The sequence below is a fragment of the Chelonoidis abingdonii genome, chromosome 11, assembly GCF_003597395.2.
Source record: "Chelonoidis abingdonii isolate Lonesome George chromosome 11, CheloAbing_2.0, whole genome shotgun sequence".
In the NCBI taxonomy this organism is placed as follows: domain Eukaryota; kingdom Metazoa; phylum Chordata; order Testudines; family Testudinidae; genus Chelonoidis; species Chelonoidis abingdonii.
Window position 1 is genome coordinate 62,980,254 of NC_133779.1, and position 20,053 is coordinate 63,000,306.

The 20,053-nt window shown below is 49.0% G+C and overlaps 2 protein-coding genes across 2 annotated transcripts; one reads left to right on the plus strand and one right to left on the minus strand.

The window, feature by feature from the left end:
- Positions 1–1,706: 1,706 nt before the first annotated feature.
- Positions 1,707–3,265, plus strand: LOC116819088 (trypsin-2-like). Its single transcript, XM_075071405.1, has 5 exons — positions 1,707–1,713; positions 1,776–1,932; positions 2,069–2,325; positions 2,787–2,923; positions 3,116–3,265. Exons 1-5 carry the CDS (start codon positions 1,707–1,709, stop codon positions 3,263–3,265), a joined length of 708 nt encoding a protein of 235 aa, XP_074927506.1.
- Positions 3,266–17,038: 13,773 nt separating this feature from the next.
- On the minus strand, positions 17,039–19,114 carry LOC116819084 (serine protease 1-like). Its single transcript, XM_075070488.1, is given in 4 exon segments — positions 17,039–17,188; positions 17,362–17,491; positions 18,591–18,854; positions 18,993–19,114. Coding segments are annotated over 4 exon segments (666 nt in total).
- Between the last annotated feature and the right edge of the window lie 939 nt (positions 19,115–20,053).

The following is a 20,053-nucleotide window of genomic DNA, read 5'->3' on the forward strand; positions in this document are numbered from 1 at the left end:
CTGCCATTGTTTCTCCTGATCCTCCAGCTCCAGCTCTTTCAGTTTTATCTCCCTCTCCTATCCTGGCCTCCTCAGCTTCAGTGATGGGGAGCTCCACCATGAGGATCCCCAGCTGGCCGTAGGGGTCACAGTGCCTCCAGGGTTCTTGGGGCTTCTTCCAGCCCCTGCAGCCATAGATAGGAGGGACCTCGGAGTGCCCTCAACAGCAGTCTGACCCCCTCCCAGCTGGGACAGACACCAGTACCAGCACTGCATCTGCTGGGCTGCTTCCCTCCAAAGGCAGAGATCAGCTCCTCCAAGTGATCCTCCTCCTCCAGCTGGGCAATCAGCTGTGCTTTGGTGGCCTTCCCGCTGCGAAGGCTCCTCTGCTTGCACAGCTCTACAGGGTCCCTCTTAAGGAGATGGTTATACTTCTCCCTGCTGTACCCAAGTTGCTGTGGACTCGCAGGCCTGGGTGCTCTCAGGTCCCCACGGTTTCCAGGAAGAACCTCTAGTGTGCCAGCCCTTCGCGTGGTCACCAGCTCTCTCCCAGGGTCAAGCTCCAGACTCCTCCACCTCTGGAACTGCTTATCGCAGTCCTCAGGGACCCTGTTACTGCAACAGTCCTTCTTGCTGGTTAGACGCTCACAGGGGTTAAATGTAGCTCCTCTGCCTCCTGAAACCATTCCTCTCTGAACCGTCAGCACACCTAGTTCATGTTACTCCCCATTTGTTTTACTGCTCCCCAGTCACTTACTGCAGGAAGTGCTGTCCATGGGGTACAGTACATCCCACCCCTGCCAGTAGTTGTCACGGAGTGTGGGGGAGTCAGGGCCCTGCACCCCTCACTTCCTGCAATTCACCAAGACTCTCAGCCAGCCAGTTAAACAGATGGTTTATTAGACAACAGGAACAGAGTCTAAGACAGAGCTTGTAGTTCAGAAAACAAGACCCCTCAGTCAGGTCCATCTTGGGGGTGTGGAGGGGGAAAAAGAGCTCAGACCCAGGTTCTGGGCCTCCCCCATATCTCTCCAGCCAGCTCCAAACTGAAACTCTCTCCAGCAGACTCACCCACCCACAGCCCCTGGCTCCTCCTCCAGCCTTTGTCCAGTTTCCCAGGCAGAAGGTGTCACCTGGCCCCAACCCCCTGGGCTCAGGTTATGCAGGGCAGCCACCATCCTTTACGTGCTGGCCGTCAGGCATCATCCCTCAGTGAAATCACACCCTTATTTCCCATCACTATCTAGTATCAATGCAGACAGTAAACCTCCTATGCAACATTACCAGGTTAATACTTCCTATTCGGTTACAGGGATTTATTCACCTTCTGCATTTTGCTCAACTCAGGCAGGTGGAACAAAACTCAGCAGTTGCATTTTCTAGCTCCCACTTGCATGAGCGAAAGCTCTTGTCTTTAGGTTTCCAACACAGCAAGGAAATTAAAAAAAATTCTGAGGTGACAGCTGCTGTCCAATCTCGCAGTCCAACCCACACGGGAAGCACCAGACCATCTGGAGTCTGTATGGATTCGACTGCAGGATTGGGACCCTGGTTCCCATTAAAGCAACACTCTTGGTGTTAGGTTTTGGTAAAGTCTCTCATTTACAAAATGTACCCTGGGGAAACTCAGCATGGTCACAGCAGCCACTGAGTTCAGTGACAGTCCATCAGACCCTGGGCCAGGCCAGGTGATAGGGGACAGGAATAAGAGTCCAGATCTTCCCCAGATGGGCTGCAAGCATCTCCCCTCGTTACCAGTTCACCCCTATAACCGCACTAATGTTGTCTCCCCACAGCTGCTGCCGCACAGGGAGTAGACAAGATAATTGGGGAATACGAGTGCAGCCCCCATTCACAGCCCTGGCAGGTTTCCCTGAACACTGGGTATCATTTCTGTGGCGGATCCCTCATCGCGGACCAGTGGGTGCTGTCAGCTGCCCACTGCTGGTACTAGTAAGTGAGGAACTCACCATCTGTGTGTGTGCTTGTCACTTTTGTTATCACAGTCCCAGAAGGGTGGGAGCAGGCTGAGGCTTGGGAGCTTGTGGGGGCTGTCCAGAGGGGCTCTGAGCCACCATTTTTTGCCCAGCCCTGACTCCATGCTGGCAGTCCTGGAAGACCACAACGTCCAGGTCTTTGAACACACTGAGCATCTGATGCGCATTGAGACCAACATCTTGCACCCCAGCTATGACGACCAGACACTGGACCATGACATCCTGCTCTTCAAGCTGGCCCACTGCATCCAGCCCGATGCCTATGTGCAACCCATTCCCCTGCCGACCGTCTGCCCAGAGGTTGGGTCTCTCTGCATGGTGTCAGGATGGGGTAACATCCTCAGTGATGGCTGAGAGTTCCCTCTGTCTCAGGAGTCCCCAAGCTACTCAGCACATCACACTCAGCCATTTAATAATTATTTGCTGATGACACAGCCCACATGGTGCAGATGTTCAGGAGGGGGCAGTCCCTGTCCTGTTCAGGAGGGGGCAGTCCCTGTCCTGCTCAAAGACCCACAGTCCAAGCACAGACGTAAGTGGGCAGAGGCTAGGGATAGGGACAGCAAACAGGGATTTTATACAAGCCTGACTCCCAGGTCTCCCCTGCTTTAACCCGTTAGGACCACATTCCCCTCCCAGAACTGGGACAGAATCTAAAGTGCTTCACTCAGAGCATGCTGCCGCTGTGTGTAACATTCAGGATAGTGATATAACTCAATGACTTACTGTCACTCCCCCTGAAGGAATATACCAGCGTGGTGTGGGAAGGAGGAGAATCCCTGGTAAGGCCAATTCTTCTCTGCCTTTTAGTGCTAAGCGCCAAGAACCTGCAGTGTGTCGAAGTTCCCATTGTGAGTGACCAGGTGTGTGAGCGCTCCTACGCCGGGATGATCACCAGCACCTTGATGTGCACTGGGTACATGGAAGGAGGCAAGGATGCATGCCAGGTGAAGGTTAACAGCCATGGTCCTGTCTGGGTCTTACAGAGACTCTAGCCCTTCTGCGAACACACCAGAGGTCAGGAGGGATCTGTCAATGCAGGCCCTGGGTGATGCATGCAGTATAAGGGACTGGAGGGATTCAGTGACTCGAACAGTCCATTAATTTGCTGGCATTGCTTTCCCTCCACTCACACACAGGGAGATGCTGGTGGACCTCTGGTCTGCAACGGGAAGTTGCAGGGCATCATGTCCTGGGGACTTGGCTGGGCACAAAAGGATCACCCTAGCATCTTCACCAAGATCTGCTCCCTGCTGTCCTGGATCAAGAGCACCATGGCCGCTAACTAGCTCAGACAGAACACCACTTTCCACTTGGGAACATGGACTCTTATTGCTGTGCTGGGCCCAACTGAGGGGGAATGGTATAGTGGTCACTGGGAATCACCTAGGACCTGTGCAAGAGATGGCAATAGCTGTCACCACATGTCATTCTTGTCTGTGTCATGCTCTGCGTCATAGCAACTAGCCATTTTTAGGTTTTACAGACAGAAGAGACCTAGTCCGATCCCTGGAACAGCACAAGCCAGAGAAATCTCTCCCAGTGATTCCTGCACTATAGGGAAATGTTCTGCCCTGTTTGTGCCCCTTTTTTATTCAGTGCTTCTCAAACAAACAGTCCCCGAACCTGCAATCAGATCCAAATAAAGAGAAGATCACCAGGGTCTGATCATGCAGCTCCTGCTGCACACTCAGTGCCACACAGTCACATCAGTAACTCAACCAGCGCCGCATGTTTGCATATTCTGTATTAAAGGGAGCTGGTTTAAAAGGGTGTCGGGGCTGGATGCTAGACACTGACCCCCACCCCCAGACACTCCACACATATAGCCTGAGAGTTAAGTTTCAGAGCGGTAGCTGTGTTAGTCTGTATCAGAAAAAACGAGGAGTCCTTGTGGAACCTTAGACACTAACAAATTTATTTGGGCATAAGTTAAGATCCTCTCCGCCAGCCAACATCTGAGTATTAAGGCTTTCAAGACAGATTGTGGAAACACAGGAATGGCTCATAGTGGAGTGGGGGTGTCTGTGTGCAGTGCAGGACAATACTGTTTTGGGTTTACACCCCAGAGGCGGAGTGCACTTGAGTACTGGGCAATTCCCAAGCTGTCTTCCCAGGCAGAGCTGATCTCAGTGTCTGTCTTTCTGCAGCTGGGTAAGGCACTATCTGTGTGTGCCGGAGGAGACTTGAGGGCCTGGCTCAGCAAGACAGGGTGAGGGAGCCCAGGCTGGTGGAACAGGCAGGCTCAGTTGTACCCCACTATATCAGGTGGCACCCCAGAAGGTGGAAGGCTACCTATCACAACATAAGAATGGGTGTGACCGTGCCTCAGTGGGTCACAGCTGAGGATGCCCAATTCAGGATGAACTGCTGAAAAATAGGGCAGATACACCCCAAGACTAGTGGCTATTCCCCCATAGAATATACCAAACCAGCAACAAAAGTAAACTTCTGTTTCACCACACTGGCTAAGAAGTCATAAAAGCAGTTTCCTTGGGCATCCCAGTCCCTGTATCACCACTGAAAACACAAGATTTAAAGGTGAGTGGCTCTTTACAACCAGGCTCATCAAATAAAGGTTCCTCTGATCCCAAAGGACCAGTCACACACCCAGGTCAATATACAACTTAGATCTTAGCATCCCCCCCACCAAATCACACTGATGTCAAGCCTTTAGTATCTAAAATTTCATTCACACAATGAAAGAAAGGTGAGAGTTAAAATTGGTTAAAGGAATCAAATACATACAGTAATTGTACTTGGTTCAGGTTTTTTTGCAGTGATGAAATAAACTGCTGGCTTAAGTCAAGTCTCTGTCTACTTCCAAATCATTGGAAGGTCTTCGGTCCATTGGTTAGAATGCTCCCATTAGTATAAGTTCATAGTCCAGAGACTGGAACAGGATAGAGGCAAAATGGAGGTGTTTCCAGGGCCATTGATATCCTCTACCATGTGGAGGGAAACCCACTGTTTCAAACAAAAACCTCAGCACTGCTAGTGAGAATCACAGGTGACCAGGTTTTGAGTCACACGGACAAGTCACATGTTCATGGCCAGTTTTGCACAGTCATTGCAGGAAGCCATTACCTATACTCCAGACAGCATGTTTACAGGCCAGCCTGTGGTGGGGCAGCTACCCGGTCCTAGAGAAAAGGCCAGGCTGATTGGGGAAGCAGCCACACCTGGCCCTGTTATAAGGGCTCAAGGTCAAGGAGGAGCTGGGTCAGACAGTCTCTCTCACATGCTGGAGAGAGAAGGACCTGTTGCATAGGAGCTCACAGTGCAGGGAATAGAGAGGTCTGGGGAAAGGCAGGAAGCACTGTGGTGCTCCAGCCTGGTAAATCCCCAGGTTGTGGGCCTTGCTAAAAAGGCCAAAGCTGGCACATGGATTGCAGAGGTGCAGCCTGGGCTTAGGCAGAGGCAGCTGTCTGACCCCCTTGCCAATGATGGTGGCCTTTACAGATTGTTTGCCCTAGTGAGCAGGGGCTAGATGATGACTGGCAGTAGTCACTGAGGCAAGGTGGGTTTAAAGGGTTGGGTCTCCCCTCCCAGAGGAACCCCCAGAGTGTGGGGGTACTGCTGGGACAGAATCCTGAGGGAAAAGGGCACCAGAGTCCAGAGGGATATGGGGCCTGAAGCAGGTGAGACACTGGCTTGCAGAGGATGTTCTGGAGCTGGAAGAACTAATTCCCAGGATGACCAGCAGCAGGCACCACACCGGTGAGTCTTCGCTTTGCTAGACAGCCACTCAGTGTCAATGGGCATCTCCCATGGTCCATTGTGAGTTGTGTCCTTTTGATGGGCCACTCAATTTGAATAGTCCCTCAAAGATGTGCTGGCTAACTGCCTTATTAGTTACCCCAGGAGCAAACATTTGAAATACAGGTATAGAGCAAATACTCAACTTTAAATACAAAAATGATATATGTATAGAGATAGCATAATTCTAACCTTTTACTAGGCATCTTACATGCCACATTTTCTACGAGATTTGTTGAAAATATATAATCATGGTTGCAACAATTATCTACATAGTGTGACAAAGTTTCTCCTCTACCTTGGTAGGTCCTGCACTTATTGATGGATTTGCTCACCTCAGATCTTCCCCTATGGTGGAAATCACAGTCCAGGTCAACTCCTCCTGTGTCTGATCAGGAGTTAGGAGGTTTGGGAGGAACCCAGGTCCACTTTCTACTCCAGGTTCCAGCCCAGGGCCCTATGGAGTGCAGCTGTCTATAGTGCCTCCTGTAACAGCTGCATGACAGCTACAACTCCCTGGGCTACTTCCCCATGGCCTCCTCCAAACACCTTCTTTATCCTCACCACAGGACCTTCCTCCTGGTGTCTGATAAACACTTGTACTCCTCAAATCCTCCAGCAGCACCACTCCCTCCAGCTTCTTGCTCCACTCCTCACATGTGCACCACAAACTGAAGTGAGCTCCTTTTAAACCCAGGTGCCCCTATTAGCCTGCCTTAATTCATTCTAGCAGCTTCTTGGTTGCGCAGGTGTTCTAGATCAGCCTGTCTGGCCTTAATTGTTTCCAGAAGTTCCTGATTTTTCTGAAACCTTCCCTTGTTACCTTACCAGGGAAAGGACCGTACTTATCTGCATTCATCACTCTCCTGTAAGCCCTATGACCTCACTCCGATCCACCCGGCTCTGACGCCGTCATCCAATAACCATAAGTATAACCCCATTCTCCATTATCCGATTATAATTTCTAATATATTATTATATCAATTTCTTACAATCACTATCTATTCTATATTTTGTTCACGGCTGCATGAGATCAGTATACCTAAAGCCACTGCAACATTGTGGTCACTGGGCAGGATCAGATGGATGCAGATGCAATTTGTAGGGCTCTATATTATCTGAATCCAACAGTGTTTCCTATTTTGTATCACTAATGTTAGGCTACAGCCCTTCTTGGATCGAACCACCTGGTTAGCCAAACAGTTTCCGTCCCCGCCCCAGTATTGGATAAAAAGGAGTGTACTGTATTGATTTATGCAGTCTAGCCTTTCCTCCAGTATCGAGGTGTCAGGACAAGAAAACTACCCCTCCCCATTCATCAATGTGATTCAACATAACCACCCTTCTCCGTAATCTTTGCTTCTGGGCCCTTTAATGGTATGTTGCCAGATTTGAGAGATAGCGGGTGCTGTTGCTGCAGCTGATTTTTCATGAAATGTCCTTAGGCTGGACACAGTGATAAAAGAGGCAAAGTGCACACCTTTGGCCTCAGGACTTATACTAGGCTGATTTTCTAATATATCTTCAGTTGCCAGCGCTCTAATATGAAATATTCCCCAGTTGATGATGGATAGCTAACCGGAGTTAGAAATTACATTGCTCTACAGCCCAAATTGCTTCGAAATTAAAATTCGTAGTCAACTTACAATTTCTGGTCCACTAGAACGGAAAAATATTGGTGCTAAAATGTTGATTGGCTTAGGTCTAGCTGTTGGCTCCCCAGAACAGCAGTGGGAATCTCTGGCAGGTGATGTCATTTAGGGTTCCTGTTCCCCGACCGTCAAAAGTCTGTCCCATCTCTTCTTCGTGGAGGTCTTTTGTAGCCTGCAACAACATCAATGATGTGATGGGCAAGCCTCAACAGGTTACGAATCAGATGAGTGGAGACTGTTTCATGATTCATCTGAAAACGAGTCTTTAAAGCTGTTTTGCTGCATAATGGCAATGTTTTTGCCATCAATTCCAGTTGTCAATGCAGGTCCATATGAGTAAACCTGATGACAACAATGAAAACACGTTGAGGCATAACTATGACCAACATCGTGCGCTTTGTTGGTAGATTGAAGGTTGTGTTGCTCTCTTGTTGGGTCTGCAGACTGATACACATAGTACTGCTGTTTTCTCTGGATTGGATAGTCGTGCAAGAGATTCCCACTACATCAAAAAGATTGGCCATTCAAACATAATTGGAAGCTGGAGGAAAAAGTGTTCAGCATTCCACCACTGTTGAATCAAGGAATTTGTTTACCACCTTACCACAATCAAGAGCTGGTCGGATGAAGAAAACTTTCAAGGGGCCATTGACAAAAACACAGCAGCTTTCAAGTACCCCCGGTGGAAAATTTCCCAAAGGTTAAGTTGGAATAAAGCTTTAAGATTAAAGGAAGGTGTGTTCTTTTTTTCTGGTGTGTTGGTCGCCTCATCTTTGTGCTCAGGCAGACCTCGGATCCTCCTCTGTAGACTCTGCCGGGTCAAGATCCTATTCACGGACGGATGCATCTACTCTCCGTGGATACGCTAACATGTTGCCACTGACCCTGTGCGACAATATCATGACCATATGGTCGGCGTCAGAATCAGTTGTCTCATTCTGGCGTCCGCGGCAAGATAGTACAAATGTCTATCACAGGTGAGCCCGGAATTGCCAGTGCTATCGAGGGAGAAAGATGCACATGAAACATGGAATACTCACAGTGATCTCATTCACATTGGTCACTTCAAAAATCCCAAGTGCTTTCTGTGCCTCAAGCTAGAGACACCGAGAACAGAAGGGCCATGGGAACATAGCTTCACCGTTCTGGAGTATCTATTGCTCTGATTAAACTCGCCCTACCTCCTCCAAGGTGAGGACCACTTACTCTCAAACCGCTCCATGTTGTTGCTTATCTAATTGTCCTCTAATTATGTCAACCATCAAAATAGTACTCTATACCCGTTGTTACATTACATTCGCTCGCCACCCGCAACCAGTTTCCCAATCTCATTGAACAATACTGCTATTCCGTAGATCGAACTAAGGACAAGGTATCCATTGCATGTTTTAAACTTGCTCCTAATGTTGTAAGCGAGATCTTCGAAGTGAGTGCCCTCCTGATTCTTGTGTTGTGTGGAGTAGCCCATCTGACCTGTACTGCTTCTCCCGACACCATTTTATCTCCATCCATCATTGCGCCACCCATGATACATGCATTTTTCCAATGCCTCGAATCTAATGGTTCTGTTGATCTTTTCTCCATCCAATCTCCCTGCAGTATGCAAACCATGATTTCCATACCTTGTTTTCAGGTTTTCATGCCCTTTCTCTCCGCCCCATCTCTATACTAAGTTTGTCAGTACATTTATTTGTTTGTTTTTGATTCGCAGTTGACCAGATAGGGATGGACCAGAACTCAGTCATTGAACAGTATACTAAAACAGATAGGATAGGATGATCCAAATGGACCTCTTAAGACAGGGTGAGCATTAACGCGACATTGTTTATAATCTATCCTTATGAATCCCAGTATAGTGGGCAACTTTGAGCACACAGCCCCTTTGTCAATTGGGGATTAAATCTATGAACATGGCTAGTGCTAGATGTGTCTCTCTGTTTTACCGTACTCTTCGATTTACATTACACAAGTTTGGACTCGTGTACTGCTCAGCATCCTAACTGGCCATGGAATTCGCATCCTCATGCCTAGACTGTGATGCTTGCTCTGTGAAAAGGAGTTAAGTCCAGCACAACCCACAATTTGACCTGTGCATCGACTTCCGCAGCCGCACTTAGAGAATTGGGAACTCCTTGGGTTCAATTGTTACCTGATTGCGTCTGGAAGGACAAGAGCTCCGATTTAACACATGGGAGTCTAGTAAGGAACTCCAGGGAATGGGGCATGGGCTGTGGAGTCCAGAACCAAACTCTCTTTTATTTTCTCTCTCTTGAAGCTCTGAGGACGGGAGAGCAGGGTATCTGCCAGAGATACAGAAGAAGTGTCCAACTCCAGGGTCCTCTCTAGTTGTCCTTCTTATAATTGCACCCCTGTGACCAGGACAAAGTTACTGCTAGGTTGCCAACTTTCTACTCTCATAATTCAAACACCCTTGCCTGCCCCATTCTGAGGTGACTACGACCTAGCTGAATACCCATCCTACCCCCACCATCTCGTTCATACCCATACGCCTAACTCTTTCCCACCTACACTCAATTTCGTCTATAATATTTACACGGTGGTGTATGCTTCAAGGGCCCTCTGTAGTGTGCGGTGATGGGATGGGGTGTGTGACTTACCAGTCTGGATGTGGAGCCCAGACATTGGTGAATTACCGAGGTGGCCCACATCCCTGTAGTAGTACGACATGTGGTTTGGTGGGACCCAGAACATGAGTGAGTGCCAAAATCTAGAGTAACCCACCATTAGTTCTTCATTCATCCCTTACAGGGCAAGTCTCACAGCCAAGCTGGAGCTTTTCTAGGCAAAAACACAATATCGCAGCTCATGGACAACGAGACACTTCGGCTGTCACCCTGTGCGCTAACTCGTCAACTCGAGCACACAAGACAATGTTCCTTAGAGCGAGCGTCCAGCCTCTACACCCGATTTAAGTTATCGTCAATCAGGTACCACTATCGTCCTTGGCATGTAAATGGTATTCACACGATGGAATCTCTATAAGCACCCAGAATAAAGAGAGATGCCTTTCTCTGCAGATCCCGAGTAAGTTGATCCATTGCCTACCACGCACCCGACTTGGTCAACGGTATACCCCTACCTGACTGATATTACCCACAAGATTCCGTCTGTGCTATAGCCCATCATCTTTTACATCAAGATATCGTGATGAGATCTAACGGTTTATGTATTCATAAAGAAAAAAAGATGATGAGGTGAGGTGCATAGAGTTGGTAAACTCGAAATTCGAAAATTTCCCACATACTAAGGGGTAAATGGCTAAAGATCCTTCAGTTCAGAGCTTTGATTAGAACAAGCCGAATGAAGCTATAACTGTTCAGGTTCTATTAAAATTGTGAGGTTCTCTGCGAAAAGAATCTCGCTAAGGCCAATGCGTCATCAGTCCTCGCCTCTATGGATAGAGCTTTCTCAACTTGATGTCGTCCGACAATACCGTCCCTCATTGAGTTAAAAGAAGACAGAGAGTGTTGAAGACAAATGGGAGGAATCAGGCCTTTTCGCCTGTGTTTATTTATACACTATTTCCACTGGTGAGCAGCTCCTTCTCGTTCCGGCCTACTGTGGAACTTACAGCAAATGAGCGTAGACATTCAAAAGGTGTTTGCATTCCTTCTTCATCAAGGTGCGACGGCCGGGTTCTGCGCGTACATTCCAGTGAGTCGGACATGCGTACTCCGCCGTCTCTTCTCGGTCCGACGCCAGATTGTCTGCACGTTGTATAGTCCGTGTAATGTGCCATCGAACGACAGGCGTAAGCAGAGATGACATCCAGCTTGTCTGAGACGTTTCCGTAACATAGAAACCCACCCCCGAAAAAAAAAAAAAACAAAAAAAAAAAAAAAAAAAAAAAAAAAAAAAAAAAGATTAAAGAATTGTTCATAGATATCCGTTCCGCAAAAAAAAGAAAATAACACAAAAAAAAATACACAAATAATTACAAACAAAAAAAAAAAATGAAAAATAAAGGAATTAATAAGCCTCATCAATATATATAAAGCAAAGATAGAACAAAAAAATGATTAAAAAACAATACACAACCAAATAAATAAGTAGCCCACAAAATTAAAACAAAATAATTAGGACATACATAACGCTACAACAGAGTTGAAAAAAAGATTAAGAAAACCGGAAAAAGGGAACCAATAACAGGAAAAGAGGCCACAAAGGATTAAGAAAAAACTTGCCAAAAAAAAAAGAAAAAAAACAATTAAAGGGACCAAGAAAAAATAGGAAGCAAATTTACTCAATTCACTTAACAACAATAGACACTTATATATCTACAATACCCAGCAAAAAATATTAAAGAAGCTAAAGGGCTGGAAAACCACACAACAAAAAATTTAAAAAGGTTAAAAATGTTGAATTACAGACAATACACAGCCAATATTCATAACTTCAACTACAGAAATGATACAGACATACAGACAGCATAATCATAACCAGTAACCCGTAACCTGGTCTTAGACACCTTATATGACCCCCTTTACATAGAATTTGGTGCCACTACAGAACCTTGGTTGCAACCCATGTTCTATATGGTCCCAGTTTATATCAATAACGTCACACCAGGGATGAGGAGTTTGGAGTGCAGGAGGGGGCTCTGGGTTGTGGGGTGTGGAACCAAGGAGTTTGAAGTATGGGAGGGGGCTCTGGGCTGAGGTAGGGGGTTGGCATGTGGGAGGAGGTATGAGCTCTGGGCTGGGGGTATGGGTTGTGGGATGGGGCCAGAAATGAGGGGTTCAGGATGCAGCAGGGGACTCCAGGATGGGTCAGGGTGTGGGGGGTGGGGATGAGGGCTCTGTATGGGAATGTGGGCTCTGATGTGGGGCTGGAGAGGAGGGATTTGGGGTGCAGGAGGGAGCTCTGGGCTGGGACTGAGGGTTTTGGAGGGCAGGAGGGGGATCAGTGCTGATGCAGGGGGTTGGGATGTTGGGGTTGCGGGGGGAATTGAGGGCTCTGGCTGGGGGCATGAGCTCTGGGATGGGGCAAGAAATGAGGAGTTTGGGGTGTGAGGGGGGGCTCTGGGCTGGGGCAGAGATGTGGGAGTCTCAGTGTGAACTGCTGAAGATCTGGCCTCGGCTGGGACTTCAGTTCATGTGGAAACATGTCTTTCCAGTCCCCTCTTCCCGAATGACCACTTGTACTGCCCACTCTAGGTGAGAGCAAAGAACAGAGAGCAAACAACCTGAAATTATTCTCAGTGTTTGTCCTGGGTATTTAAATGGTGCCCAGGCCATCACCTGCGTCCTTTTGCAAACTACTACTCAGCTGGCCATCCCTTTGGCTGTGAATTGTCCCACCCGATCAACACACAGCTTGGCTCATGTGACTCCCTCAGGACCATACAGGTAACTCTGGATGCAGCCCACAGGAGTAACCACTGCCAGGGCCGTCCTTAGGATTTGTGGTGCCCTAGGCAGGATTATTAAACTGGTGCCCCTGTGCCTGTCTTGCTCTTAGCAACACAAACATAAACTTACACTACTGGAAAACTTGCCACACGCATGTTATTAAAACCAGTTTAACGTAGTGAAGCCACTGTAATGCTGATGGACTAGCACTAAAGAAGTAGCACTATAGAAAAAATTCTGATTTGACAGAATGATGCAAATAATATAATTTTTTTAATTTGTCAACATTTTATTGGAACTTTTATATGAAGAGGTATTGAAACAAGGATTAGCTTTTAATTCAAAGCAATCGTTCTGGCTTTTTTGGCTGCAAAATCAGGAATAATGTCATCGTATGACAAAGACAAAGTGATGTCTTGTTCCATTGCAAGAATAGCAAGACCAGTCAAGTGTTCCTGGCTCCGTGTAGAGCGGAGGTAGTTTTTAATGAGCTTTAGTTTTGAGAAACTCCATTCTCCTGATGCTACTGTTACAGAAATTGTCAGCAGAATACGAGTGGCAATGTACACATTAGGATATATATATATATATATATATATCAACAAGTTTGCTCTAAAACAAATTTGCTGGTATGAGTAAACTGTACAATGTCCATCATTGATTTTGCATGTGGCAACATTGATGACAGTGTACCTCAATTCTCTGTACAGTTCAAGTCCATTAAATCAAAACTATCACCGGTTTTCAGGAGGCTCTCTAGGTTCATGCACTTTGTCATTGGTTGTCCTTCTTGTTTTCCTATTTTGTTGAATTTAGTCCGCTCAGCCTGCTGCCAGCTGAGTGAATGGAACCCAGCCAACAGTGGGTTGAGTGGACTTCAGCCGGGGGACTTTTTTTTTCCTCAGCCTGCAGCCTGCTTAGCCGCTGCCAGCCTGGGGTTCCTTGGGGTCCCCAGCCAGCAGCGGGTGCTGAGTAGGGGCCAATAGCCGGGACCCTGGCTGGCAATGGGGCAGCAGACCAGAACCCCAGAGAATCAAAATCAGCTGGCATGCCACCTTTGGCAAGTGTGCCATAGGTTGCCGACCCCTGCTCTATACCAGTCAACTGGGGTTTGTGGACCCTGGGGGTTTTCAGAACATTACTGGGGGTTTCACCAGAAAAATTTCACTAATGGCCAGCCAATGACCCTGGGCACTGGAAACAGTAGGTGGGACCTCGGTTGCAGGGCAGGCACCCCTGAGCCCCACGGAGAGCGGGGCTGGGCAGTTTGGGCTGGCAGCCTGAGTTCTGGTTCAGTCAGTGAGGGAGCCGGCAGCCCAAACGCCCCAGCGCTCCACAGGGGGCTGGTAGCCCAAGCCCCAGGGAGAGCGGTGCCAGCAGCCCGAGATCCCAGCGGTCAGCAAGGAGCAGGCAGCCTGAACCCCAGTGCTCTGTGTGGGGCTGGCAGCCCGAGTACAGGAAGAGTGGGGTTGGGCAGTTGGGGCTGGCAGCGGGCAAGCAAGCAGCCTGAGACCCCAGCCTGAGCCCCCAGGAAAGCAGGATGAGCAGTTGGGGCATCCATCACACTGAGGAAATTTAAATTTAAATCCCTGAAAATATTCATTTTTAGGAGGGGGTTCATGACATTTCACAATTCAGTGAAAGGGTTGGTGGGCTGTTAAAGTTTGGGAACCACTCTCTATACACTAGTAAGGAGATGAGCATATTACAGTTGTTGGAGGGGCTCTATTTAGCACAGGGTATGGTGATTACTACGGGCAATGGCCGAAGGCGGCACGCAAGCTGATTTTCAGTGGCACTCACACTGCCCAGGTCCTGCTACCGGTCCGGGGGGCTCTGCATTTTAATTTAATTTTAAATGAAGCTTCTTAAACATTTCCAAAAAAACTTATTTACTTTAACATACAACAATAGTTTAGATTTTTCTATATTATAGACTTATAGAGAAAGAGACCCTTCTAAAAACGTTGCAATGCTATACCTGGCACATGAACCTTACATTAGAGTGAATAAATGACAGACTTGCGCACACCACTTCTGCAAAGGTTGCCAACCTGCTGATTTAGCAGTAAAACAGGGCTAGGTTAGGAAATATGTCTAGATCACGATTTTTTGTTTCCTCTGATAAATTAACTGGCTCAATCCCTTCATCCCATCACCAAACTTACTTAATTTCTGTTTTTGGCCTCAGATAAACTGACCCTTTTGTGTTTTTTTAATGAAATTGAAGTTGTTAGGATTGTTAAGTCAGGATTGTTAGCAAGCATTTTTGGCAAACAAATTTTTTAAATGACAATCTAAATGGCAACGCAGTACTCTTTCATGCTTGGCTCACCCCCCAGCCTGCTGATCTAACAGCTGCGGTAGAGGAGGAGATAGGTGGAAAACTGTAGGACCCCAAAATCCACCTCTTGGGGTGCAGAGTGGCAGCAGCAGCAGCAAACCCTCAGGTCCAATCACACGCCAATGGGCACCAACGCCAGCCCAACAGACCATGGTGAAGTTAGCACAGCATCTGATCTCAAGGACGGGGCACCCATGGAGCAACAGCAGCTCATCCTGCCCTGTGCAGCTGTGTCCGGACATGCTCCCCAGCTAGGGTGACCAGATCCAGATGCCCTGATTTTATAGTGTCAGTCCCCATATTTGGGGCTTTGTCTTATATAGGCACTAGGAGCCTATATAAGAAAAAGACTCCCAAATTGGGACTGTCCTTATAAACATGGAACATCTGCTCACCCTACCCCAATCCCCTGTCCTGATTTTTTGCGCATGCTATCTGGCTATCCCCAGCCCAGGCCTGTGCAACCATTCCAATCCTGCCTGCCTGCCAAGGAAGTGAGTTACTTTCACTTTCATTCCTCAGTAGGCAGCCAGGGAGGGGGGAGAAGGGGTGCTCCGTTGGGGGAAGGAGAAAGGTAGGGTGCTCCATGGGGCAGGAGGGAGAAGAATGGATGTTATGGGGGACAACAAAGGATACTTCCAGAGCCTGCCTCACCTCAGGCTAGGGGAAAGAGTCACACTCACAGCTTCCCCCACCCTTCCCAGAGACCCCAGCAGCCAATCGTCTCCCTTAGACTGTGCAGCATTCGGCTCTCTCTAGGACCCGGCAGCCCTGCTCTTATATGCTCCACTGCTTTCAGTCTGTCTGGGCTCTGGGCAGAGCGGTGCCCCCAGACCTATTGGTGCCCTAGGCGGCTGCCTGTTCTGCCTATGGCTAAGGACGGCCCTGACCACTGCACTAGCCTGGTTCCACATAGCTGAACGGTGGGTGGGGGGCTGGGAGGAAGGTCTGAGCACCTCAGTGAGTTTCATGCATTTGCTGCATGTCCTGTAGAGTTTAGCAATCATCCCTCTCTGGTGTTTGCCCTCCTGGCCCCAGGCTTGGAATGTCCCCATTTAACACCAGTTAGAAACTCAATGAATCTGTGGCCTGAAAAGGCCAAGACCGTGCACACCTGTAGGCACATAACATTATTCACGTGAGTCAAATCCATAGTAGTCAATGGAGTTACTCACCTGTCCCTGCAAGCTCCTGGAGCTTTTAGCATTGGATCATTTGCCAAAATGACTTCCATCCTTTTTTGTAGGAGCAGTGAATGAGAAACACCCCAGCCCCACTATGGGCCATTCCTGTTTCTACAATCTGTCTTGGAAGCCTTAATACTCAGATGGGGGCTGGTGGAGAGGAACTTTAGTCTCAGGGTAGGTGTGTGCAGTGTCTGGGGGTCGGTGCCTAGTACCCAGCCCCAACACCCTTTTAAACCAGGGCCCTTTAATACAGAAGGTGGAAACATGCGGTGTTGAGTGAGTTACTGATGTGACTGCACGGCACTGAGTGTGGGGTGAGATCTGCTTGGTCAGGCCCTGGTGACCCTGTGTGCATTCATATCTGATTGCAGGTTCAGGGACTTTGTTTGAGAAGCATTGAATTAAAAAAGGGGCCCAAAGAGGGCAGAACATTTCCCTATAGTGCAGGAGTCTCTGGCTTGTGCTGTTCCGGGGATCATACTAGGTCTCTTCTGGCCTTAAAACAGCTAGTTGCTATGTTAATTATTAATTAGCCGAGCTTGTAATCATTAGGACCCAGAGCACAACACAAACAGAAATAACTTGTGGGGGCAGCTGGATTTATTACTGTCTCCTGCACTTGCTCTGGCTATGCATTACAGTGGTATTGCATCAATCTGCACTGAGGTGGCCTCCCTCTTCCCCTGGTCTGGGTCCAGTGGAGTGGTGAGAGTGTACGTGTTCCCAGATGTGAATCATTCTGTCTGAACTAGTTGGCAGCCATGGTGCTCTCGATCCAGGGCAGCAGGGAGCAGACTTTGCTGTAGACTCCGGGTTGGTCCTTCTGGGCACAGCCTATTCCCCAGGACACAATGCCCTGCAGCGCCCCGTTGCAGACCAGTGGACCATCAGAATCTCACTGTGTGTAAGTTGAGAGGAAGAAGATGCCAGCAAATTAGCGGGTGGTTAAAGTCACTGTACCTCCCTAGTCCCTTACACTGCATGCATTCCCCAGGTCCTTCCCCCTGTCTGCTGGCAGGAGGGCTAGAGTCTCTCTAATAGCCTGATGGGGCCATGTTCATTAGCCCTCACCTGGCATGCATCCTTGCCTCCGTCCAGGTAGCCAGCACACAGCATGGTGCTGGTGATCATCCTGGGGTAGGAGCCCTCGCACTCTGCATTGCTGAGGATGGGGATGTTGATGCATTGCAGGTTGTAGGGGCTGAACACTGAAAGGTAGAAGGGAATTGTTAGCACCAGGCATTCTCCTCGTTCCCATGCTGCACCCTGGAGGGATGAAATCACTATCCTGAGCACTAGGCAGGGAGGCAGAATACTCTGAGTGCGAAAGTGGACATGAGTGCACCTGGATTCTCTCCCTGGCTCTGGGAGGGGAGTAAGGGCTAGTGGATTAGAGCCAGGGGTGGGGGGCAGGATCCAGGACTCCTGGGTCCTATCCTGGCTCTGAACAGGGGCGGCTCTAGGCACCAGCCGCTCCAAGCATGTGCCTGGGGCGGCAAGCTGCAGGGGGCGTTCTGCCGGTCGCCGCTAGGGCAGCAGGCAGGGTGCCTTCGGCGGTTTGCCTGCGGAGGGTCCACTTGTCCCGCGGCTTCAGTGGACCTCCCATTGGAGTCCCTGCGGACCCTCCATGCTTGAGGTGGCAAAATGTCTAGAGCTGCCCCTGACTCTGAAAGAGGAATAGGGGCTAGTGAGCTAGAGCAGGGTGTGTGTGTGTGTGGGAGGGGTGGGGGGAGCCAGGACTCCTGGGCTTGGTCCACAGCTCTAGAGAGGCTCTGGCTTAGTTTCCCCACCTATAAAATGGGGTTGGGCTCCCTGTGGGGTGGGGAAGGGGCACATGTGAGGATGATTTAGTTACTATTGGCAATACCCATCACCTTGTTCACATATCTGAGAAAACAAAGGCTGGACACAAGTGCCTTGTGCTATCTCCATGCACCTGTCGCTGTTTCAGGCACCAGTTCTCAGCCAGCCCCAGCGGACACTAACCTCTGGGCTGTGCCAACTTGCCAGGTCTGGGCAGTGTCAGTACAGGGCAGAGGGTGTGCAGAGATGGGCTCAGAGCTCATCACTAGGATTGTGGAAGGGGGCTCCAGTGGAGTTTGGCAGGCCAGGTCAAGTGCCCTATGTGTATAAAATTCCTGTTTTCTGTCCCTCCCCCCAACCCTGCCTCTCCGTGTCTGTGCTTGGACTAGGAATTCTCTGAGCATGGACATCCACAAATGCCTGGTACATTGTAGGCAGTGTCATCAGCAGCTGATGGTGCTGGGCAGCCTGGGAGCCCCTGAGACAGAGGGCTAAACTCACTACCATCACTGAGGATATTGCCCCATCCCGACACCACACAGGAAGTACTGGCAGCTGGGCAGGCAATTGGAAGGGGAACAGGCTGGACATAGGCGTCAGGCTGGACAGGGTGAGCCAACTTGATGAGCATGATGTCGTGGTCCAGTGTCTGGTAGTCATAGCTGGGGGGCCACACAATGGTCTTGATGCGCATCAGGTGCTTGGTGTGTTCAAAGACCTGAATATTGTGGTCTCCCAGAATCACCTGCATGGAGTCAGGGCTGGGAAATGAACGGTGGCTCAGAGACCCTCTGGACAGGTCCCACCAGCCCCTCAATCTCAGCCTGCTTCCACCCACCTGGTGTTGCAATAAAGATGCAGTGACACACACACACGCTGAGTTCTGCACTTACTAGTACCAGCAGTGGGCAGCTGACACCACCCACTGGTCCGTAATGAGGGATCCACCATAGAAATCCCACCCGTTAAGGGAGACTTGCCAGGGCAGTGAATGGAGGCTGCACTCGTATCCCCTGACCATCCTGTCTACTCCCTGTGGTGCAGCAGCTGTGGGGAGAAAGCGTCCACTGGATTACATGGGCGACATCTGTAATGAATCAGCAATGCATGCAGCTGGGCTGGGAAAGCTCTGGACTCTTGTTCCTGTCCCCCCTTTGGGTCTGACGAGCTGGTGGTGGGCCCTGGCACTGACCAGGGTGGATGCTGTTAGTGTGTTGAATCCTTAGGTGTTGATTTTATAAGCAGAGGACTTTAGAGAACCTAAAAGCAGGAGTGTTGCTTTAATGGGACCATGAGCCCACTCCTGTAGTGGGATCCACACAGATATTCTCTCAATGGGACTCCAAGGGCTAGTGCTCTCCATACAGGTTGGACCGTGGGATCGGGGACTGCTGCTGGCTCTCCTTGGGGGTTTTTTACATTTTCTTGCTGTGTTGGAAACACACCACAAGAGCCTTGATTCATGTGGACAGAAGCCAGGAAATGAAACTGCTGAGCCTTGTTCCACTTGCCTGAGACAAGCAAAATGCAGAAGGTGACTAAATCCCATACAGGGTGAATAGAATTCAGGCTTTTGCACCAGTCTTTGCCATGATCAGTGACATGGGAACATTTTAGACATTGAAAATGACCCTCCAATGTCATTTGGATAAACTCTTAGAGAGATAAAGGGCCTTGTTTACAATCTGCAGGGGGAGGGAACATGTCTGTCAGGAGCATTAAACCCTTGTGAGCACTAGCAAGGTGGTGGAGACTGAGCAGGTACGAGTCTAGAATGCCCATTTAGCTTATGGGATTCATTGTTTAGGCCCCAATCCTGCAAACACTCATGCATACATATGACCTTACTCAGGTGAGTCAGCCCATTGGGTTTGCACCCTATGAATTGCTGGATTAGGGGCCTTATTTTTGGCAATAGTCATTTTAAATCCCACTGTTAGACAGGGCTCTCTCCTGCATG